This window comes from Protopterus annectens, chromosome 10.part0 (assembly GCF_019279795.1).
Source record: "Protopterus annectens isolate FY-2018-M chromosome 10.part0, PAN1.0, whole genome shotgun sequence".
Taxonomy (NCBI): Eukaryota; Metazoa; Chordata; order Ceratodontiformes; family Protopteridae; genus Protopterus; species Protopterus annectens.
The window spans coordinates 87,939,975-87,965,478 of NC_056744.1; the positions used below are offsets into that span (position 1 = coordinate 87,939,975).

General features: G+C 41.3%; 1 protein-coding gene across 1 annotated transcript in view; it reads left to right on the forward strand.

The window, feature by feature from the left end:
• CLN3 (CLN3 lysosomal/endosomal transmembrane protein, battenin) overlaps nt 1–25,504 on the forward strand; it is a 310,689-nt gene that overhangs the window by 266,580 nt on the left and 18,605 nt on the right. The window contains exons 13-15 of the mRNA XM_044085059.1: nt 21,837–21,892; nt 22,123–22,216; nt 23,676–23,816. Of these exons, the coding sequence (XP_043940994.1) occupies nt 21,837–21,892; nt 22,123–22,216; nt 23,676–23,816 (291 nt within the window). The remainder of the gene's footprint in view (nt 1–21,836; nt 21,893–22,122; nt 22,217–23,675; nt 23,817–25,504) is intronic.

The following is a 25,504-nucleotide window of genomic DNA, read 5'->3' on the forward strand; positions in this document are numbered from 1 at the left end:
CAGGAAAGCAAAATACTCTAGCAGACATATTAAGCAGAACCACATCAGATGCCCACGAATGGCACCTGCACCCGGACATCTTCAAGACCATCTCAAAGAAATGGGGAATGCCTCAGATAGATCTATTCGCATCACCTCACAATCAACAGCTCAAAAAATTCTGCACAAGGACATTCCAGCCACTAGCATGGAAAGTGGATTCGCTCTCCTTCAGCTGGAAAGGCCTAACAGCATATGCATTCCCACCTCTTCCCTTGATACACAAAGTACTACTAAAGATCAAGGAAGAACATCCAAGGATAATCCTGATAGCTCCAAACTGGCCAAGACAACACTGGTACCCACTGCTGAGGAGCTTGTCTCGGAACAATATGTGGCCAATACCCCTGATGCCTTTGATGCTAACTCAGAACAACTACAGCACCATACATCCAAACCTAAAAACGTTACAACTGACTGCATGGAACATCACATAGCAGCAGCTAATCAAGAACTTTCCCAAAGAGTTAAAGACATTATTCTTGAAGCACGCAGACCTTCAACAAGAAGGAACTACGCTGGAAAATGGAAAAGGTTTGTCATTTGGAGTTCTGAAAGAGGAAAAGATGTGTCAAACATAGATATGCCTAACATTCTGGAGTATCTGGCGAACTTCTCCATTCAGGCCTGTCCTACTCCTCCATCAAGATACATGCATCAGCTATTTCAGCAGAATACAGCTTTGATCCACCTGTTTTTTCACACCCTTTGCTCAGGCAGTTTCTCAGAGGAATCAAGAATGTAAAACCTCCAAGGAAACCACCATTGCCAGCTTGGGATTTAAACTTCGTACTAGAAAAGTTGACACTATCACCCTTTGAACCAGCAGCAACAGCAGACCTACAACACCTGTCATGGAAAACTGCTTTCCTACTGGCAATTACTTCAGCAAGGAGGGTTTCAGAACTACAGGCCTTAATGGCAGTGCAACCCTTCCTAATCTTCCACCAAGATAGAGTGTCCATGAGGACTAATCCAACATTTATGCCTAAGGTGGTATCCAGAGTGTCTTTAAACCAGGCAATCCACCTACCTACCTTCTTTCCCAACCCACAAAACAGAGGGGAAAGAATACTGCATACATTGGATGTACATAGACAGCTACGCTACTACTTGGATAGAACCAAAAGCAGCAGAAAGACTGACCAACTTTTTGTGGCCTATGCAACAGGAAGGGAAGGAAAAGCTATTTCCAAACAGACAATCTCCAAATGGATAGGAAATTGCATACGATTCTGTTACTCCTTCCATGGAAAACCAATTCCACAGAACATAAGACCTCATTCTACAAGGGCAACAGCCACTACCGCAGCCTTCTTACGAGGAGTGGCTACCAAAGACATTATTGAGGCGGCTACTTGGACCTCCGTGCATACATTTGCCAAGCATTATAATTTGCCTCTTTATTCCAGATCCCGAGCAGGGTTTGCCACTGCTGTACTGCAAGGGATCCTAAACACACCATAATCTACTTTTATCCTCCTCCCCTAGTTGGCTATGGTATTCTACCCAGCTGTTATGACTGCAGATGCATCCATGAAGGACATAGTACAGTTTTGTACCTACCATAAATGTAGATGTCCGAACTGGATAGCATCTGCAGTCAGGATTACCCTCCCTCCTTCCCCTCTGAGGTACTCCTAGGGTGTTTTACCCTCCTAATAGCTAGCTGATGGGGGGGGGGGAGTCTTTTATGGTGTATTTGTTTGTATATATGTACATACATGCTTATTTTTGTGTTTACCTCTATCCTTTTGGAAACATTGGCATCTATCCAAAATTTTTAACCTTCAAGAGGGCTTCTGGCATCTGGGGCAAGAAACACTGAGGAAAATGGCGTCGGCTGATGCTTTTATACCCGAAGACCAACAGAGATGACGTCGGGTGAAGTGCGACATCAGCCGAAGCCGGACCCGGACTTTGGAATCCGGCCGACTGACGGGCTGCCTGACGACAGGACAACCCAGCTGTTATGACTGCAGATGCTATCCAGTTCGGACATCTACATTTATGGTAGGTACAAAACTGTACTTTCCCATGTTGGTGATGATCAGATCTAGTATGTTTTCCCCTCTTGTGGGAGTGGTGACCAATTGTTCCATAGCATTTGAGTTTATGATTTCTAGGAACCTCTGGGCTAGGGTGTTGGGGCTTGAGTAATGCTCCCAGTCTATGTTTGGATAGTTGAAGTCCCCCAATATGATGGTGTTTGGAGAGACCTTCATATTCTTCAGTGTCTTCAGGAAGGCTGAGTGGGGTTCCTGAGTTTGAGAGGGTGGTCTGTAGCATGCTACAAACTGAAAGGCGGTTTTGCCCACTGTTAGTTGCACATGGATGGTCTCCGATGCTTCGTGCAATGCCACTAACCTGGAGGTGTGGGTGTCCTTGATGAATATGGATACTCCCCCTCCTTTTGTGGTTCGGTCTGAGTTTTGGGGCTGAAAAGCATGATATGAGGTATAACCTGGTAGTGCTGGGGTGCTCTTGGGAGCCTTGAACCAGGTTTCTGTCACTACACAGACATCGATGTTCTCCATACTGAGGAGGGCTTCGAGAGCATGCATCTTGAGGTTTAGACTTCTGGCGTTGAGCAGCATTACCCTTAGTTTCTTTCTACTTGTGTTGTCTAAGGAGGTGGATTTGTCTTTTGAGCCTTGCCTAAAAAAGGTACTATGGGGGTGGCAAGAGCCTTTGCCAATATCCGAAAGCCCAGGGGTGACAGGTGCAAGCCGTCCCTTGCGAAGCAACGTGGCTTGTCGAGCATGTCATCCCAGGCAGACAGATACTGGATCCCCTTTGAATGACACCAATACTTAAGCCAATTGTTGAAATTGATCATTTTGTCTTTATACTGAGGCATCATTCTTGGTGAGGGTAAGATGCTGCTCAAGGTCAGGGTCATACTGGCCTGGGCTACATGTTCAGAGAGCTCCTCTATTTCTCTTTTCATGTAGTCCAGGGAGGTACGTCTAAGGTCATTCACACCAGCATGGACAATGACTGAGTCATATTTGTACTTGCTTTGGAGTGACCTAAGTGCTTATGTTATGTGGCGGATTCTAGCGCCTGACAGGCAGCTCACCATGACCTTTTCTTTGTTTAGCCTGGTGAGCAGGACGTCAGTGTGTCTGACTATAGAGTCACCTATTACAAGTGTATCAGGTATGTTGTTGAGCCTTAAGGGCTGTGGCTGTTTGGCACACTGACTTTGTGAGCTATGTGTTGCCTGTGTTTTGTTTTGGGGTAGCGGTCGCTTGGGTGTCTGCTTTGGAGGTCTCTGCTGTTTTGGCAGATTTTTATTTAGAGCCTCCGAGTATGTTTTTGTGTGTTTGTGTTTGGTCTGCAGTTGTGGTAGGACTATGTGAGACTGGATTTGTGGTGTGTGTGGTTACCTTCCCCTCCTGACTGGTTATGCTAGTACTGAGTCGAGAGAGCTCAGCCTCCAGTCTGGCTATATGGTTGCATCTCTCACATATATTTGTACTTGTTGGGAGGAGGAGAGGGTTGTCTGTGTACATGAGGCAGTTGTAACATTGCCTCAAGATTCCCAGATTCACCAGCTGGACTGGAGAGGAGACCAGTAACTGACCTTCAGACATGCTAGAGTAGTATAGGGAACTCCTTTGCAACTGAATCAGAAAGGACCAATAGGGGATAAAGTACTCAAGGGAGTATATGAGGATGTAGTGCTTATTTAGATTGAGTGCTTAACTTATAGAAATTGCTTATATGAGCAAGTGCTTCTAGCACTGTGTTTTGAAAATAGTGTATTTTTCTGAATGGGGTAAAGGAAGGAGAAAGGCAGATGTTTGACTTTTTAAATACAAAAGACAAATATTTGATTTTTTTTTGAGCAATGGTGAGTTTAGGAATTTTTTTATATATGTATGCAAGTGAGTACGTGAACTAATCCTCAATTCTTTTCAGCCATGGTCTGAGCCATTGAGGCAAGGGTAGGTACAACCTGTATATGGACAATTACAATGTAGTGTAGCCAGTCAGCAGTCCTGGTTGCGCAGGAGGGGGGGTAAATGAATAACCAGAGAAAACTCCGGCAGATGAAGAGAGAACATGCAGAAGTCCACATAGAAAGTGGCTAGTGGTATGGATTGAACCATGTTGCTGTAAGAGAGACGTATTTCCACTACATCACCATGCAGAGATTTTTTTTTGGGGGGGGGGGTGGCTTGCCATACTTTTTAAAAAAGACTGATTTTTTATGGATACCCATCTGTGATAGAGAGCCTTAAGTATACCTTATCTCCTACCTAAGAAACAGACGGACATGAACTAGTCTGCTTAGTGAGGTACTGAGTCATATAACGTTGTAGCTTGACTCGGGTGGCACTGGAAAAATAGCAGATGTGTATTACAGGAACAGTTGATGATACAGTAAATCTGCTTGTCACTGTAAGTTTTATTGTCAGATATTGGGCTTGTCTGTCCAGTAAGGCATTTGACCAGGCAGTAAACTCTCCTGTCAGAGCTAGATCTTATACAGCTAGTGTCTGTACCCACCAGGCCAAATGATTCTGGCAATGACTCGCCACTCCCTTTACCCGTTACTAATAGATTGGGTTGAGTCCACTCATTGTACATATGCCCTTTAATTCTTGGAGATCATTGTACGTCACATTCTGTCAGTCACTCAGAAAAGCTAATGAGATTTAATAGAGCAAGACATATTAAAATCAAAGAAAGAAATAGACTGCAGAAGGTCAGTAAAACCCAAAAAGTCAGAAGTTTGATAAAACAAATGAATACAGTAATTAAAACTGTCCATAGAGATCCATGCAATATAACAGAAGTAAACAGGATATATGACTGTGCAGCTAAATTAGTAACTGATAAAAGTTCTACCACAAAAACACAGGGTAGTAAGACCAAAGAAGGGGAGAAATCAAACGCTATCATGGAAGTATCGAATAGAGAAAACTATAAAGCAATTAAGACAAGAAGTGTCACTGTTAGAAGTATATAGAAGAGGGAATAAAGCAACAAAAATACTAAGAATGACAGATGTAATAAAATCAATGCGCAGTGTTGGAACAGACCAGGATCTATCCTGCACTATCGGAAATGACAAACTAAAAATCTCTGCACAGGTTGAAAAACTTATAAGACACGCAGATAAATGCAATGGAAAAGTACAAAATAGGCAATTTGTTGATGACCCAAAAAAGGTCTATAGAGAATTGGGAAATGGTAAAAGGAATTGAAAGACCGCCCAAAAAAAAAGAAGAAATAGGTTTAGGAGAAGTATCTATAAAGATCCTGTGGAACATAACAAATATGCTATATGGATAGAAGTAAAAGAAAGAATAACAAGTTTAAAGGTGCAGGATATGAAATGGGTGAAGTAACAGCCACAGAGATTGAAATAAAATTAAGAAAAGCCTGTAATTAGAAAATCCCAGGCCCAGATGCAGTGCCTAACTTTTGGTTAAAAGTATTAACATCTTTACATGAAGATTTAGCCATGAATAAGAACTGTTTATATGCGCACCCCAAACAGACACCAACCTGGCTGACAACAGGAAAAAAAAAAATTCCTACTTGAGTGAACCTGCCAGCTTCCCTAAAAATTATAGACCAATAACTTGAGTTCTGACGACGTATAAACTATACACAGGAATTGAATCCAACAGAGTTTATAGTCATTTAGAAGAAAACTTAATTATGGCAGTAGAAAAAAAAGCAATAAAAGAAAGTCATATGGAACAAAGGATCATTTATTGTTAAATAAAGTTATAGTGGAGAACTGTAAAAAGGGGAAGAATCTAAGTATGACGTGGATTGACTACAAAAAAGCATTTGATAGTATCCCACAATCATGGGTAAAAGAGTGCTTAAAATGTATACAATACACACTACATTGATCAACTGCATTACAGTGACCATGAAACAGTGGCAGACCACTTTGCAATTAAGCCATGATAAAGGACAAATTGTTATCCCAGGGATAAAAACTCAAAGGGGAATATTCCAGGGTGACTCTTTGTCACTGCTGCTGTTCTGTCTTGCCCTTAACCCATTAAGCTGTCTACTTAACTGCTTAGGCCATGGCTATAATTTGGCTTCTACAAAATAACAAAGTGTAAAGACTTCTCAGCTTCTCTTTGTTGATGATTTAAAACTGTATAGTTCATAGCCAGCCTTAGGCATAGGCCAACTAGGCAACCGCCTAGGGTGCCACTCTAGCAGGGGTGCTTTTCCAGTATTTATTTAATGTAGTTAGACCAGGATGGGGGCACCGGGTGGTGTGGTGGGGGGTGACGTGGAGCCCTTTTGCCTAGGACACTAGTTGAACTAAGGCTGCTCCTGGTATAGTTCATCAGATGAGGAACTGAAAGGTACAACAAGTTGTCAAAACATTTTCAGATGATATAAGAATTTCATTTGGTCTTGACAAATGTGCAAAAGTAACCTTTAAAGCAGTAAAACTGCAGCACCAGGAAAACATCAGTTTGGGACAAGAATGGGATATAAAAGAACTTGAGCAAGAGGGAGTGTATAAATATTTGGAAATTGATTAAGGATCAACAACAATACATCAACAAATGCGACTAAAACTTGGGAAGGAATACTGTAGAAGACTTAAATTAATCCTGAAAAAAGTTTTGACATCTAGGAATAAAATCCAAGCTGTAAACCAATTTGCTCTTCCTGTCCTAACTTACCGACTAGCCCCAAAACATGTTGGATAGATTAGATAGGAAAACAAGAAGGCTGCTTCGTGTTCACTATATGATTTATAAAAATCATTGCATACCAAGATTATATATTCTCCATTCTGAAGGAGGGATGGGCCTCCTTGAAATTGATTACATTTATAGATCTGCAGTAGTGGGACTCCACACATATCTGCTGATGTCACAAGACCCAAATACAGTGAAAGTTTTGAAACATGAGGAGAATAAATCTAAGATGACTTCTCTGCTTAATCTAGCAGAAGCATATCGGCGTCAAACAGGAATAGAAATCACACCAGACGTAGATAAAAATCAGGCAGCAAATGAATGTGCCAAAAAACAAAAGAAATAATATAAGGTGAAGGACCAAATGAGAAGACAAGAAATGTGGAAAAATGCATAAATACAGTTGCAAGTATAGAAAACTTCTGGAAGAACTTCATGTTGATTAGGAATGAATGCAAGAATGGTTAAGGCGAGGCAAATTCAGACCAAGAGATGAAAGGTTAATATTGATGGCCCAAGATAGTGGGGTGCGTACATGTTGGTTTACAAAGTCCATTTAACATATGGGAGAAACAGACAAATGTAGGTTTTGTGAAACAGAATTGGAAATAGTTGCACACCTCGTTGCTGGTTGTGACATACTAATGGCAGAAGGGCTGTATACCGAATGGCATAATGTGGGAAGGCTGTTGCACTGGGGATTGTGTAAATATTATGCTATTGAAGTGGCTGAAAAACACTGGAAACATGAGCTGTAAAGCTTCATAGAAAATGATGAAGTTTACATCACGTGGGGTCACCCATTACCAACAGTTAAAAAGATAGATGCTAGAAAACTGGATATAGTGGTCCATGAAAAGAAGACAAAAGTAGCATTGATCATTGAAATTGCCACACCAAGTGACTACAATGCCTTGCGTACAGAGAGACACAAAACCCTAAAATATCAGGATCTGCAGGCAGAAATGAGAGCAATGTGGAAGAAAGATACCCAGATAGTTCCAATAGTAGTAGGAGCAATGGGTCTTATAAAAAAGAATCCACAATCATATTTAGATATGTTACCAATACATGCGACTCCATACGAATTGCAGGAGTGATTACTGGGCACATTGCATGCTGCAAAGAGCACGTCTGGCTGACATCAAAGATTGAAACATTACTAATTTCATGAACTTAAATTGTTCTTTGACTTGGGAATGGGGTCCATTCCCGTCATGGTATTAAAAACCCAAAAGATTTGGAGAAATTAAAAAAAGAAAAGCTAATGTTCTACCCACAGTCACACAATGCAGTCATTTTAGTGAAGGAGCTGAACCTGCAGTCTGAAAGCTTTGAAGTGATTTACGGGTTCCTGTTATATAATCAAAGACGCAGTCCTTGAAATGCATCTTGATCGAAGTTGAAAGCTTGAAACAGCAAAATAGCGAAACGCCATATAAGCGATTTCTTTCCCTAGGAAAGAAATCGCTTGGCTGCCTCCATTACTTTGCCGTTTTCCCTCACTGTAGTGCAATCTTGGAGATGGTATATTTAAGTAGGGGGGGGGGTTTGGGGGATTGTTTTGAAGTTTATTTATTTATTTTTTTCCCTGGGGAAAACAAATCGCTGTTCTGAGTGTTCGGGATTGTAAGCTTTTGTTTACATGGGGTCGATAAATCTGCGTTCCCTGATTTAATATAGACCCCGATTTACTGGGCTGTATGTGAGCTAAAGGTAGCAGTTACATTACATTTGCAAGCTTTTTATCTGTATTGATCACACCCATAAGACCTTTTTCCCTTGGAATCTCAAGAGTTTTGACATTTGCAGCCAAAAGTGCTAAACTTACACACCTCTTTAAGCTCAGGAAGTGAATTCTGAAGATAGAGGGTTCCGCAGTGACCCGTTACTTTATGTACCCTAGCCTGCACAATTTTGCTACGAGGTTGTGCATAAACACAGTGCCGTAGTCTAAATAAACAGATGGACTTGCCTTCATTCTGAAGTCAGGTTGTCCCTGCCAAAGCTCACCCATGATGGCAAGAAAAAGAACAGTAATGCAGCACTTGGTTGTTTTAGTGTGTCTGACACCCTCATCATTACAAAGATATTTCTAGAGAAATGTTTGGATAACAGCACTTGCTGTTTTAGTGTCACTGACGATGTTTGTATCCCAGTCTATCAGCTATATTTCCTCTCTCTTCCTTTATGAAATGGTGATTCCTTTGATATTCTGCATTTGGCACAGTGCCTGAGACCTTGTCATTACATCGTTGCTCAGGCAGTGATGAAATGTATCCAGGTTCTTCATGTCTGTCTAGTGCCAAGCTTGCAAATAAACATCACTTTCCAAAGATGTGTTCTCCTGCCTGTGGTGATAGTTTTATTTTAAACATCTCCTGCCCCTTCCTGCTTGGTGAAGATCCTAATTAACTGAGTCTACCATCATAAGAGTATTTCTGCAATTGCATTTCTTACACTCAGTTAACATCGCATCAGAACAGGCCACAGTACTGTGACAGTTCTGACTTTTCACAGATTATGTATTTGGCATTTTATGAGCGGGAACTTATAAATTACTTGTTTGTGACCTCTGTACTGCATTCCACATGATCAGCCCTCCTCTTCTGAACATCTTCAAGGATCATAGCTTATGAGAGGGCACTAGGCTGATTTCTCCCTTCCTCTTTGTCTCCATGCCTCTCTAGTAGATCTATGAAGATTGGTTTACATGAATCCTTATCTGTCCTTGGGAACCTTTGGGAATTGTTCTTATTCCCAACTTGTTTAGCATTGTTATTCATCTGTGTGTAATACACAAGGGGCGAGTTGCAATTGAGCTGTACTAATGAGCACTTTGTTGAAACAGAAGGTTATTAATAAATGTATGCAATACCAGGGGACCTTGAGTCGGCTAGTGATGACTGACCTTTGTAGCCATGTTGTTACCATCTAATGTCATACATTGTTGATTTGTTGGTCAGAAGAGGTGCTGAACTGTCAGTCAGCAGATCGCTTGATGACAAGTTTGCTCATATCATCTCAGTTGTGACTGCATAGACCCCCCCAAACCTCAAACTTGTTGTGAGCATGTCCTAGGAATGTCTAGATAATGCTTCTAAGCACTACTCGCAGGATGCATAGTCTGTTTACCAAACCCACTAACACACCTTTTCAAATGCTCAATGTTCAACATCTACTAATGCGCAAGTATCTTTTTATTGTATTAGTTGCCTCTTCTTTAATATGAATGTAATCTAAATATGCAAATGTATGTGTTATTAATATATTTTATTTAATGTCTGTTCATGTATGTACTCAATGTCTTTTATTAAAAATGTTTCTAATATGTTGGAACTTTTCTCCCTGAGCCTCTGCGGGCACAGGACAGGAAGGCATAAGCTGCAGTGGTCACTTTATCAAGCTCAGGTGCGGGGACAGGATGGCATAAGCTGCAGTGGTCACTGAATCGAGCTCAGGTGTGGACACAGGACAAGAAAGCATAAGCTGGAGCAGTCACTGAATCAAGCTCAAGTATAGTATAGAACAGTAAGGCGCAAGCTGCAGGGGTCACTGAATCAAGCTGAGGTGCGGGTCCAGGACAGGAAGGCATAAGCTGCCGAGGTCACTCAATCAAGCTCAGGTGTGGGCACAGGACAGGAAGGCATAAGCAGCCGAGGTCACTGTATCAAGCTCAAGTGTGGGCACAGGACAGGAAGGCATAAGCTGTAGCAGTCACTGAATCAAGGTCGGGTACAGGCACAGGAGAGGAAGGCAATAAGCTGCAGTGGTCACTGAATCAAGCTGAGGTGTGAGCACAGGACGGGAAGGCATAAGCTGCAGCAGTCACTGAATCAAGGTCGGGTACAGGCACAGGAGAGGAAGGCAATAAGCTGCAGTGGTCACTGAATAAAGCTGAGGTGTGAGCACAGGACGGGAAGGCATAAGCTGCCAAGGTCACTGAATCAAGCTCAGGTGTGAGCACAAGACAGGAAGGCGTAGGCTGTAGCAGTCACTGAATCAGGCTGAGGTGCAGCACAGGACGGGAAGGCATAGGCTGCAGTGGTCACTGAATCAAGCTGAGGTGCGGGCACAGGACAGGAAGGCATAAGCTGCAGCAGTCACTGAATCAAGCTGAGGTGCGGTCACAGAACAGGAAGGCATAAGCTGCAGCAGTCACTGAATCAAGTTCAGTTGTGGGCACAAGACAGGAAGGCATAAGCTGCAGTGGTCCCCGAAAAGGCTTGGATGTGGTTAGAGTTTGGTAAGGTCATAGAGAATGACTTTCTGGTGGCTTTGGATTCTGACAAACCATCCTGTGATTGGGGGTGGGGGAGACCCCAGACACTCAGCAAGAGTAGACAAATGCTGATCTTGACTGTGGGGGCATTGTTGAGAAGAGAGGGGATAATTTGAAGAACTTCTGAGCCTGATGGATTTACATTCTTTTAATGAGGCATCTTGTGGGATTAGATCTATTTCTGTGTACATGTCACTTCAGCAGATGAACTGTTAATGGGACCACAAGGCTGCAGCAGTGGACGCTATCTTTATAGACCTATGTAAGGAGCTAGATATTATTTTTTTCATTTAGCACTCTTGTTTTTTGTTGAAATATTCCCTTATTTTTTCATTTAGCACTCTACAGTTGCTTATTATTTTTTTGTCCTGTAGGATTCCACTTCTGCTATATGTTAACCCTTGTCCAACCTTCTGAATTGCTGTTACTAGTTTCCCATATCTTTGTCTTATTTCTGCCATGTTTAAACTCCATTTTCATTTTGTACCACTCATTAGCTTCCCATTCTGAATTATGTTTCATTTCCCTGTTAAGTCTTGATTCATACCCACTATCCACGCCTTATGTTTGCCCTTTTAAACAAGTAAGTAGAAAAGTGCCAAGGTCTCAGTTTTGTATCATTACCCTATATCTTTACATTAGTTCTTATTGGTCCATGATCTGATCTACATAGAGGATGGGTCTCTAGGTTTTCAATTAAGTATACATGCGTCTACGAAATATAATTGTTGTCCTTGTTATTGTATTTGTTGGAATAATGTACAAATCCTGAGTTTTTGCTGCTGAATTCTTGCATATTTCTTCAGAAATCAACTGTCTGTTATAGTTCACTTATAGGCCCACCTTGTATAGCCTCACTATTGCAAATCTAGTTTGAATCCCACCCAATAAATAACATTCCCTGCTGAAAGCTTATTTCTCCAGAAATTCTCCTAACTTTCCTAATAAAAGTAATTCCCTTTCCCCCTCCCCTGCCAGTAGCCACATGCTACCACGAATCTGCAATTTTTCTTTATTTTCCTCTCCTCTTCTGTGACTATTGGGGCTGCTTTTATTGTCATTTTTCACTCTTCTTTTCCGTTCTCTATGATATTGCACTGAAGGTCCACCCTGAAATCTTTTTTGTCAAAGTCACATGCTCAGTTCTGTCCAAATGTGGCTCCTGTAATATTGCTGTTTGTACTCCACACTTCTTAATATAATTCAGTATTCTGTGCTTTTCATCTATAATCTGCAAGACCATGTACATTCCATTTCAATATTGACAAAGCAACCATTCAGATAAAAAGCTGTTACTCTCATATTACATATGACAGTTCTTTTTTAAGTACATTTTTATCTTGCAGGTTACATGCACAAGCTAATGACTGGCAGGCTGATTCTCTGTGTAGTTTCCTCTCATTTCTGATAGAATCCAAGTTGCATTTTCCCAAAATTTGTTTTTAATTAAAAATGTTCAAGAAACAGTGTGTTTTCAAGAAAAAATTGACAGTATGGAAACTAGCAAATCTACACTTTCCCAAAAACAATCAACCCTACTAAATAGGAGTGGTTGCTCAAAATTAATGGCTGCACCCACAGGTGTTACCTTCTAAGTTTAAGGTTCACCATACTAATGCCCACATTAGCGCCTGTGTTGACACTTAGTCAAATGTCTGTCTCGTCTTATCTTCTTAGTGTTCCAAGATCTTGTTGGTTTTGTTTGAGTTACTGTCACTGAGCAGCCATCATGCAACTTACTGTGTTGGTTTTCTTTGAGTTACCGTCACTGAGCAGCCATAGTGCAGCTTATTGTGTTGGTTTTCTCTGAGGTACTGTCACTGAGCAGCCATTGTGCAGCTTGCTGTGTTGGTTTTCTTTGAGTAAGTGTCACTGAGCAGCCATAGTGCAGCTTGCTGTGTTGGTTTTCTCTGAGGTACTGTCACTGAGCAGCCATTGTGCAGCTTGCTGTGTTGGTTTTCTTTGAGTAAGTGTCACTGAGCAGCCATAGTGCAGCTTGCTGTGTTGGTTTTCTTTGAGTTACCGTCACTGAGCAACCATCATGCTACTTACTGTGTTAGTTTTCTTTGAGTAAGTGTCACTGAGCAGCCATAGTGCAGCTTGCTGTGTTGGTTTTCTTTGAGTAAGTGTCACTGAGCAGCCATAGTGCAGCTTGCTGTGTTGGTTTTCTTTGAGTTACCGTCACTGAGCAACCATCATGCAACTTACTGTGTTGGTTTTCTTTCAGTTACCGTCACTGAGCAGCCATCATGCAGCTTACAGCATTGCTGCAACCTGGTAGATTACTGAGAGATGATTAATGGATATTGCAGAATCAAGTATTTTTGAAGGAATTGTAACCCCACCATTCATTTTGGGGTCCTGTCCCCACAACTACAGTCTGTTAATGTATTGTGTGCAAGGGTACACCAAAGAGAAAAGGTAAAAACTGTATTTCCCTTTCTCTGAGTTGATGGGGATGTTAGAAGCAGTATGTTTGAGACTGTGTGTTTGGAGGTCGGCCTTCCACATTGTGGGAGTGAGGGATAGCACCCCCTTTGCAAAAATTCTTTAGACTGGCTCTATTTATTGTCCTAATATTGTGATCTAGTAGGGAGGGGGGATTGTGTAGATAATGGGCCTCACATTGAGTGATAAGACTTTGGCATACCATAGTACACCTGAATTTGTTGTAGAAGGTGTTACAAACATACACTGTCCCCATGGCCACTGCTGCCCACCTTTTAGTCCATTTATATCCACACTGTCAGTGTTAGAGTTGAAAATGTAAAAAGGTTGGTATACTTTTGTCAGTGTTGTTGCTTGTGTTTTCTCCTATTCAGGATTTCTGTAGACAATGTATCAAAATACAGATGGTGTTTTGCAGGGAATCCGTTTAGGGGTGTGAGCTTTGCATCTTTGTTTATAGGCCAGTTGACCTCAAGTGAATTTGAGATTAGACATGAGGGAGAGTGACCAGAGGGTGAGTATTACTGTGGTACTACTGAATATAAATTTTATTGGGCACAGTTGGTGGAGCACAGAGTTGTAGCAGTGATTCCAAGCTTTGAGCGGTGACCAAAGGAATTTGCTTGTGGGCCTTACTTGCAGAAATAAGGATCATTTTCAGAGTTAATGGTCTCATTCTTTATCACAGAGTGAGGAACTCTGCAGTCTGGAACGATCTCAGAGTACAACTACTGCCAACTGTGTTGGTATGTGTACATTCTGAGAATGCCTTATATATTTTTATCACTAGAGATGTACCAAGAATGGTGGCATCTCAGAGGAGGCCCAGGGCATGATGAAAACAAAACAAAAAAAAATACATTCTGTAGCATACCTGAGACCCCTGCAAGGTAAATTAGGGACTGTTTCATGGAAGTCAGGGTGTTCTGCTCACCTTGCTACCACCACAACACTCATCACAGCAAGTAACTTTTCCAAAACAATGTATATGAGCTTTCCCTGCTTGCTATACAAAACTGTCCTATGCTGTCGATCTTGTTGAATGGAGACCCACTGAGAAGCAGGTGGAGCTTGACTTCCCTGGTATCTCACAGTGATTTGAGACAACACAGATGTTTAGTTAGACCACATTGTTTCAGTCCCCTGGCAGGTTGTTGAAAGTATTTCATGACTGGGACATCACCAATAATTGTTCCACACACGAGAGAGTTCCGTGCTTAATATACCTAGGTGTCGGGCTAGAGATGCCTCCTTTTTCATGGAGCTGTATACACACACACACACACATATGTATATATATACATATGTATAATATATGGTTTACTATTAGTATGTTGAACGTGCCTTGTGTGAACCTAATATGTGCGGTATTCGGAATGCAGAAAGCCCAGTAGTTGATAGTTGGAATGTCGAATAGAGATGTCCGATTGCATAACTGCATTTGAGCCATTGCAGTCGAGCATGACATTCTCACCTATATGGCAGGTGGTTCATACGTGGGCGATGTTTGTACTGAGATCGCGGGACAGTGCGGATCGGGAAGTTTACCCTTTTCCACACTGTAGTACGATCTTGGAGTTGGAATATATAAGTGGCAGGGGATGTGGGGGTGCAGGGTGCTTGTACCCCTGCAAAAACATTACTGTTAGCGGTGTGTAGTACGGATCTGGTCCGGATGTACTGCTGCTAAGGGGGAATGAACTTCAGAAGTCAAATTCGACTTCATGTGTATTGGCTTTCAGTAGTTCAGCCTATTTACATTCTGAACATCAGGTCTGTAAACCAGATTTATGAACGGTTTACGTTTCGATGTTTTAAAAGTAAATATATTTATATATATATAAAATATTTCAGTTCGATCTGTGAGGTCTAACACTGTCAAAATAAAAAATTCAATGCAAAGCTTTCGGGATAACCACCCTTCATCAGTACATAAAATACTACATTTCATTTTCACTTTTAAATAGGGCGCATTTAAAATCATGTCACAGCCAGCCTATTATCATTTGTTAGCAATTATTACTTTTAAAACAAATGAATAATAGAGCACAAATCAGAAGAAATGTGGCTAATAATGCTCTTAGTAAGCATATATCTGAGAATAATAGTACGCATAGGTTTAAGTTTAGAGGGATAGATACAGTGACTATGGGAAATAGAGGAGGTGACATGAATAACATGTTGGAGTTGAAGGAATATGAATGGATTATCAGACTCAAGGCTGATGCTGAACCAGGTTTGAATAATGCAGTTAGTTTGAAACCTGTACTGGTAAAAAGACAAAGGGAGAATCTTTAGTTTTATAATATTTTATAGTATTTTAAAGATACCTTAATTGTAATATAGAAAGGTTGTCTGAATATTTAAAATTCTTTATACCTTATGTATTTTCTATACTATTTATGTTGCTTATGTGTATATTTTATTTGTGTATATAGATGTATTTATCTATGAATTCTAGGTACTGTTGTTTTAAAAGTAATAATTGCTAACAAATGATGATAGGCTGGCTGTGACATGTGATTTTAAATGTGCCCTATTTAAAAGTGAAAATGAAATGTAGTATTTTATGTACTGATGAAGGGTGGTTAGCCTGAAAGCTTTGCATTAAATTTTTTATTTTGGCGTAGTTTACGTATTTGGAGTCTATTCTACACTGCACTGTTTACTGGTCTTTGAGGTCTAACACTGTGTCAGGGGCCGCTTGTGGGTTTTTAAACTTAATCCGTGCATTCCGTTCTTATATTGCTTTTGTTTTCTGTTCCTTTTAAGACCAGGGCTATATTTTCTGAACCAAGTTACTTGGCTGCATGTGATTTTACAGTTAGTGTTTCTATTTTTATTCTGCAGTCAATTTATATATTTTCACTGTTTTTGAACAAACTGGAATTATTCATTTTCTGTGTTTATCTGCAATCTGTCTACTGATTGTTGCTGAGGTATAATTGAACTATTAGAATGTTATTGATAAGTAATTCTGCTGCCTAGTGTTTTCTATACAACCTGAAAGACATTGATATTAGGTTTGTTTGACTGAGGTTGTCTAAGTCCTTTACTACAATTTCTTCCTTATTTATTTTTCTTCAGTGTCTGTACATTGCGACTACATAGTGGGTCCGATTTGTTCCCCTCCCCATACTTGAGAGCACGGACACTCCAAAAAATTATAAACTTCAGAAAACTTTTGGACTACTAGTTGATCACCTCCACAGCCTCTCTGCTTCTATCCAGGTGCTTACAACAGCTATTTTCAACTTCACTCCACTGAATTTTTTCTTGTAATCCTTTCAGTAACACTAGCTATTGCTTTGTTAAGCAAACTGGTATTTGTAGTGCCTTTTCGTTGAGTTCTGCATCGGTACTGAGAGCTGCACTGTATCTCCCCCCCCCCATGACTTCCAAGTTATTCTTACCTTTTTTCTCTCTTCCCCTGCCATAGTGTTTAAATTAGGCTGCATGTAAACTTATTTTAAGTCTATTTAGTGGAGTATCTCCCTAGTCTAAATTCTCCTAATTTCTGCCTGCTTCTGACTTTTGTATTTCTCCTTTCTGCCTGTTCCTTTTGACTGTAGGACTCACTCATATTTTACTTACCTCTCCTCCAGTTCTCAAGTTTCCCTGATACCTACTGAGTAAATCTTAACATAATAAAAAGAAAATATAAAACAGAAAAACCTACTCTCTGGCTGTAGCTCTATCCCATCTTCAGAGTATCAGTCACTGATTATTTATTTTTTCTGGACAATTATGCCAACTAATTCATTCACCATCCAGACCAAATAAAGATGGTATCTCTGGAACCATCATTGACTGGATCCTAACAACTCATCCAAATGTAATCACCAAAGCTGGAAATAATACCAGATCCTCTCAGTGATCACTTGCCTGCCTTTGCCGACCGGCTCCCATCTCCTCTACACAAACACCACCAGTGCATTCAAACCCTCAAACTCTCCTCTTTCAATCCCCAAACTTTCTCAAAATGCCTAAAGTGCATTGACTGGTCCCCTCTAAAAACCCTCCCACTAGATGATGCAGTATCCTACTTTAACCACTCATTCCTGACCCTCCTCAACCAACAAGCCCCCCCCCCCGAGAACCAAACGCATCAAAACCAATCCCTGCCCATGGTTATCAAAAGTAACTAAACTAGCTATGGAAACGGCATCAAAAACATAAAAACCCAAACTCCCTCTTAGAATTTAAGCATCTCCGAAACTCCACAAAAAAGCTAATAACTAAAGATTGCAAAGCTCATTATTCCAAACTCCAGTTCTTGCACTCAACAAACTCCCAAAAATTCTGGGACTCCATCTCATCAATTCTGCACCCCGGTAATAAAGAAACCACCTGTCCTAATCCTACCCTCTCTGACCTTGACACAGCCTTCCAGTTGACTGCATAGCCAAACTATCCACCTCCTTCCCACCCCCCCTCCTCCAACCCCAGCCCCTCCCACCGCAACCTCCACCCCAATCACCTACCCCCCTGCACACCCTTCTGCCTTACTTCCATTCCCACAAGTACTTTAAAAAGACTCCTCCTCAAACTCGGACCCTGTCACAATGCACCTGATAATCTTCCACCTACCTTCCTCAAACTATCTGCAGACAGCATCACCTGTTCCATCTCTATTTTTATAAATAGATCCATACAAGAATCATAAGTCCCTTCCATCTGGCTCCATGCCTACATCACCCCCCCTACACCAAGATGGCTTGAATACTGACACCACCAACTTTAGGCCTGTTGCCATCCTTTTCCCCTCTTTCTAAAATTCTAGAGAAAACCATCCAAGTACAACCAATAACACACCTAACCCAAAACAATCTCCTCTCCCCTAACCAACAAGGCTTCCGCCCTGGCCACTCCACCATGACTGCCCTTCTTTCCTTTCAGGAAACCGTCAACATTGAATGAGACTCAAGCAAATTTGTATCTACGCTATTCCTAGATTTGTCAAAACCCTTTGACACCGTCTTCCACATCCTACTCATATCCCACCTTTCCACCCTACATCTCTCTCCCTCCACCATAGCCTGGTTTTCCAGTTACCTGTCCAACCGCCAACAAGTTGTCCAATGGAAAACTTCAACCTCCCCCTTCCTCCTACACCCACAGGAGTCCCTCAAGGTTCCATTCTTGGCCCTCTACTCTTTAATCTGTTTATTAACAACTTTCACCACTCCATCCCAGAGTCATCTGTCATCCAATATGCAGACGATTCGACTATCATCTGCTCAGCCTTCTCACCCTCTGAACTACTTGCAAAAACCCAATTAGCCTTCTCCACATCCGAAACCTGGATGTAGTCCAACCACTTGGCTCTAAATGCAAGTAAAACCAAACTAATGATCTTTTCCCCTACCAAAAACTCTATTATTGACAAAACCTCATACACCATACAGAGCCAGAACAACACCCCCCCCCCCTGAAATTGTTCCCACCACCAAGCTTCTCGGTATCATCATTGATAAACTAAAATTTGATACCCACATCCACTCCACAATTAAAAAAAAAAAAAAAACACAAAAAGACAGGTCTCCTCTACAGACACAACCACTTCCTCAGCCCCTCTACCCCTCTACCCATCAAACCCTGGCATCTACCTTCCTGCTCCCCTCCATGAAGTATGGTGCCCCTCTGTTCTCAAATCTCCACTTTGGCTTACGATCCAAACTTGAATCCTGCTACCACAAGATCTGCAAATTTATAACCAATTCAAAAAAACTCATCCCACCACTGCCACTCTCTCCTCACCCTCAATTGGCTTGAACTCCCCAACTACCTCAGTTACCTACAGCTCACCATTGCCCACAAGCTCCTCTTTAAACCCACAAACTGCCCATCTCTCACTACATCCTTAAAACCCTATATACCCAACCGCCAAATCAGGTCCACAAACCAAAATCTCCTTCAGGCCCACAAACCAGCATGACCTCCTGGCCATCTACTACTGTCCTACTCCTTAGCCAAGCAGTGGCACTCCCCCCCCCCCCCACCTTTGCAACCTTCCAAACCATACCAATTTCAAATCTCAGCTATTCTCTCATCTATCAGCCAAATGGGAATGCCCATGTCACGCTGCAACATAAACCCCTCTTCACCCCGTCTCTTTCTACCCTGCACTAAAATCATTACCATTTACCAATTCTATTGCTTCATCTCGACCTAAAACAGTCTCACCCTACCAGGGACTGTCTATCTAATGTACTATACTTTCCATAATCCAATTTTCTGGTAATCTCTCCATGCAAAATGGTCCACCTAACATGCAAAGGGCTAGTAGCTACTTGTTTAATGTTTATTTACAAAGAGGTAATTTGACAAAAATGTCTTTTTCTGCAAATATTCATTTATATGATGTGCAAATTACTGGAGAAATGTGGTCGTATTACACACCGACCCTGGAAATTACCGGCCCATTAGCTTGACAAGCCTTATCTGCAAAGCCATGGAGAGGATCATAATGGACCTCATAAATAAAGACATAGGGAATTTGCAGACTTTGGATCCATCCCAGTTTGGCTTTGTCAAAGGCAGATCATGCCTTCTAAACTTGGTTGACTTTTTCGAAACAGTCACCAAAGCCATTGATGAGGGAAAGACAGTCCATACAGCCTACCTCGATCTGGCGAAGGCCTTCGATACAATACCCCACTCGGGTATCATTGAAAAACTCATCAGCTTAAATGTTAACCCATACATCACAAGATGGGTTGCAAACTGGCTGAGTGACAGAACCCACAGGGTCAGAGTTGCTGGCGCCATGTCAGACTCAAAGCCTGTCACAAGTGGTGTACCACAGGGCTCAGTCCTGGGCCCACTCTTGTTTGGCATCTACTTTTCCAAGTACAAGCAAACACAGGAGGGTTATGGCTGACAAAGTTTGCAGATGACTGCAAACTGGGCCATAGTAGAAAACACATCTGACACAGATATCCTTCAGAAGGGTCTCACAGAAGCGGATAACTGGTGCCAGAGCCATGGCCTAAAGTTAAATGCCAAAAATGCATAGTCATACCCTTCGGGAAAAACAAGGTTACCCCTAGCTACCAAATAGGTGGCAATCCACTGAGCACAGAAGAAGTTATCAGGGACCTGGGGACCCAGGTTGATAGTAGTCTGTCATTCGACACCCATGTAGCTAAAGTAGTTAGGAAGACCTTCTACATTGCCCACCTTATCATGAAGGGATTCTCATCTAGATCAAGGGAGGTCATAGTCTCCCTATACTCATCACTCATCAGACCAATGATTGAGTACAATGCCCCATTCGGAATGTATCTGACCAGACACTTGCATCAGCTGGAGAGGCCACAAAAGTACCTCACCAAAAGGATAAAGGGTCTCAAACATCTGTCCTATGCTGCCCGACTGAAAGAACTCCAGCTCTATTCAGTCGCTTACCGCTTGCTCAGAGGTGACCTTTGCCTAACATACAAGGCCATGTCAAACCCAGATTTGATGAATATGCTTCACCTCAAAAAATCTAGATCCGTCAGAGCCACAAGGGCGGGAGACTTAAACCTCGACACGGCTATTAATAGGACGTGCTGGAGGGATAGATTCATCACCCAAAGACTCCCTATGCTGTGGAATAAAATCCCGGTATATGTGAGGCAGAGCACCTCGCTGGCCTTGTTCAAGAGAAATCTTGACCAATGGATGGGAGATCGCAGATATACCCCAGGGATTACCTCAGTGTCACTGCTCGACAGAGGCACAGCAAAATAATGGGTATAGTTCCCCATACTAAAGGGGTGGCGTAAGCCACAAAACTATGGGCTAGGCTTGTAAATGCCCTCGGGCAGATAGCCTAGTATGAACCTATGAACCTATGAACACGCACTTAGTAGAATATACCAAAAGAATAGGTATTTTGTGAAAGTGAGGCTTCCAGTGATTTTGGGTAATGCAGATGAGGAAGGTTTATGCTTACTCCTCATACGTGTGAAAGAGGCACTCCAGCCCAAAAGCAGTTCACTCAATAAACAGAACCTACAAAACAAATGTAGATTATGTAGCTAAGCAGAATTGCATACATTGTATGAATAAGATCTGAAAACTGTATTTAAGAACTTCAGTCATATTGCTAATGTCCTAATAAATGTGTATGACTTTTGTTGTTTCTGAGATATTTGTATTTTATTATCTCAATACTCTTTTCATGGCCTGACAGAAGCAATATAGGCAGCTGGTAAATGGATTTAAAGCAGTTAAAGGAGGCTTTTGCTTAGGGAGAACATTAGTGTATAATTAGGTTTCTAAAGCAAAGGAGGTTGTGTGGAACATGTTTAAAAAATCAGAAAAGGAAACGCATGATAAACATGTTTCTCATGTCTTGTTCTACTTACTTCATTTTGCAGTTTGAGCTTCTGTACTTCAGGAATATCCCCCTGAAACACTCTGAACAATACCGGTGGTAAGTTCTGGATTCTTTGCACATTATAGAGTATTTTATTTTGTTACCTAGAAATTAATTGTATGGTTGCTTGTGTGGGACAGAAAAAAATTGTAGAAAGAGAAAATAGAATAACCTATTGTCAAATGTTTTCTTTGTGTCTGATGTATGCACTATTCCTGAATCCTGCAGTTATCCCAGTATATATTGTTTGCATCAAATTCACTCGTGCTTCTGTTTTTTCTATCCAGGTACCAGACACTGTACCAGGCAGGAGTGTTTGTTTCTCGCTCATCTGTCAGTTGCTTCCGTATTCGTAGAGTCTGGATTCTGGCTTTTCTTCAGGTGACCCACTTCACATGTAGTGCAGTTATCTGTTTGGGTAAAATACCAGGACAATAGTTTTGTGAATGTATTTTTATGCTGCTTGTGTTTGCACAAGCATGTGTGCACATGGTGTGACTTTGGATACAGTAAGACTAATGTGGAGTACAGATAAATGAAAGATTTTTGAATGTGTTTACTGCATTGTGAGTGAATGGTGATAGTTTGCAGCACTGTCAGTTTATCTACCAGTTACAAACGGGGGAGACAGACAGCATGTGTAATGCCTAACTCACTTCTTGATGATGATGAAGTGGGTTTAGTACAGATGAATAGGGTGAGTGTTAGGGGGTGCATTCATGATGGATGCTTGCTGGGGTAATGTAGGGTGAGCTTTGCCTGTTAACAGCCCCGACTACCCTCACACATTTTGTTTTCTGACCGTATTTTGGCTGTCCATTTGTTGGTCTTCAGTTGTCTCTGTCTGGTTTACCAAGGTTCCATTTAATCTTGTATTTGTGCGTCTCAGCAAAGCCATCGCAGCCCAGATATGTCTCCCCTCCAGCAGAAAACTCAGTTGGAAATGTGAGAGCTCCTTTAGCATTCTTACTGAAATGGATGCCATTCAGTAAAAGTATTTTATGTCAGTCCCTTTCCATCCCTGAAGAGCAGCACAAATTTGGTCATTATGCACTGAGCTCACCATTCAGCCCTGTTGGCTTCCCATGCAAACCTGCATGTCAGGCTTAATGCACCCTTAATTTCCATTAGGGGTTATTTGGTAGTCATGTGAATACCCCTCTTCCACCCCAGTACCCATATCTTTCTTTTAACCTTCAGTCCAAACCTGCCAGTTGTCCCTCCAGTAGCTTGGTATGTTTCCAGGTTTAGATCACTGGTGGAGTGAATGGATGATGCGCTTCTGTATTCTCAAAGTGGAAGGTTCCAAACTTTTTTGATGATATTCTAACTGCAGACTTTGTTAAAGGGTTTTCTCAGAAAAAAAAATGTCTGTGTATGCAGCTGCAGTACCTGCCAAATAAAATGTACACATTTCATGTATGGAGAAGTTAATGCTAATGTCATTTGAGCATGGTAATGTTTGTACATTCATGCAATGAGTAGTGGATCCAGATAGAGTGGATCCAGATAGAGCAAGACACGTCAGAGCATCAGCCTTGCTGGTGCATTAGGGTAAGAAAATCACTTATAATGGATATGGAGTAAACTTAAATTAAAAGATGCTGAGGCTGAAAGTAGAACAGATTTGTATGGCTTACATCTAAGAGAAAGAATATTTTATTATCTGTGTATAGCTTTATAATGTTCTTCATCCCCTGAAGTTGATGGACTGTTAATTTGTATTTTAAACTGCTGAAAGTCTAAGTTGCACACTGTTTAGGAGAATTGCTGTATGTAGGGCAAGAGCAGTTTTGACTATTGTGGCTTGTCACTGATGTCACTTCCTGTTCCTGTGCAGTGTATAAACATGGTGTTCCTGATCTTTGTCGTTTACTACATGTTCCTACCGAGCATCTACATCATCTTTGTGCTGATCTGCTATGAGGGCCTGCTGGGAGGAGCAGGTTATGTCAACACCTTCAACAACATCAGTCGAGAGGTGAGTTAGCTGCCACAGTGGCTTAATAGAGGAAGAGGAACATGATCTGTTCTTACTCGAAAGAGGGTAAAGATCAGCATTCTTTTTAATGGCATTACTGTCCTTAGTTAATGTGAAATAGAAGGCAGTGACTTGGAATCCATGCAGAATTATGTTACACGGAAGAAGTGAATGTTTTTTCTTAGTTTTCGTTGGAGTTAATAATAACAAAAATGTCCTTCATTATGGACTTTGGCTGTGTGTGATATTACTAGTAACTGAAGTAGGCTGTTCTCCCTAACATTCTGGGAATGAGATTACCACAAATTTAACACAGATCAAAATACTGTTTCCAAGCATAAACAAATGCTGACCACATAATTTCTAAGTGAATAAATTAAACAAACAATATCTGTTAAAATATATTATATTCCAAGTATTTTAGCAAGCCTTCTTCAAACTGGTAAAATCGTGTTAATGGCAACAGCTGATACAGCTGGAGCAGAATTATACTTAATCACATTTAATGGGCCATTTTTGTGCACTTTCCCCCCTAGGGTTATTGTCCATGTATTACCCTTTGTCTGCCACTTATTGTAGGCTGCACTTTAGTTCTGAGCTAAGATGTACCATTACTGCATTAACTTATAGTACAGCCCTGGAGTGCATTTGTTAGTATTCAAACATGTTAGATGTAGTGCATCGCTCATATTGTTCGCACTTGTTAGATGTAGTACATCTCAGTAGTGCATCTGTCATACTGTTCACACTTGTTAAATGTAATACATCCCTGTGTTGCATCTGTCATACTGTTCACACTTGTTAAATGTAATACATCCCTGTGTTGCATCTGTCATACTGTTTACATGTGTTAAATGTAGTACACCCCTGTAGCATGACTACAGTCACAAAGACATGCGTCTGGAGCATTTCTCCCTGGTCCTCCACTGAAAATTGGCTTCATTCCAAGTCAGACTTTCCTGTTAAACAAATGTTAAATAAATAACATAACATAGTGTATCTGTCGTACTGTTTACACTTGTTAGATGTAGTGCATCTGTCATACTGTTCGCACGTTAGATGTAGTACAACCCTGTAGTGCAGCTGTGTTCACACGTGTTAGATGTAGTGCATCTGTCATAATGTTCACACGTGTTAGATGTAGTACACTCCTGTAATGCATCTGTCATTCTGTTTGCACGTGTTATGTGTAGTGCAGCCCTGTAATGCATCTGTCATACTGTTTGCATGTGTTAGATGTAGTACACCTGTGCAGTACATCTGTCATATAGTTTGCACATGTTAGATGCACTACTTCCCTATAGTGCATCTTTTGTACTGTTTACATATGTTATATGTAATACACCCCTGTAGTGCATCTGTCATAGAGTTTACATGTTATACGTAGTGCATCTGTCATTCTCTTCACACATTAGATGTAGTACACCTGTGTAGTGCATCTGCCATACTGTTCTAATGTGTTAGCTGTAGTACACCCTTCTAGTGCAACACATTAGATGTAGTACTACACCCCTGTAGTGCATCTTCCATACTATTCCCACTTGTCAGATGTAATGTCATACTGTTTACATGTGTTAGATGTACTACACCCTTGTAGTGCATCTTTCATACCGTTTACATGCATTTGATGTAGTACACCTGTGTAGTGCATCTGTCATACTGTTCTAATGTGTTAGCTGTAGTACACC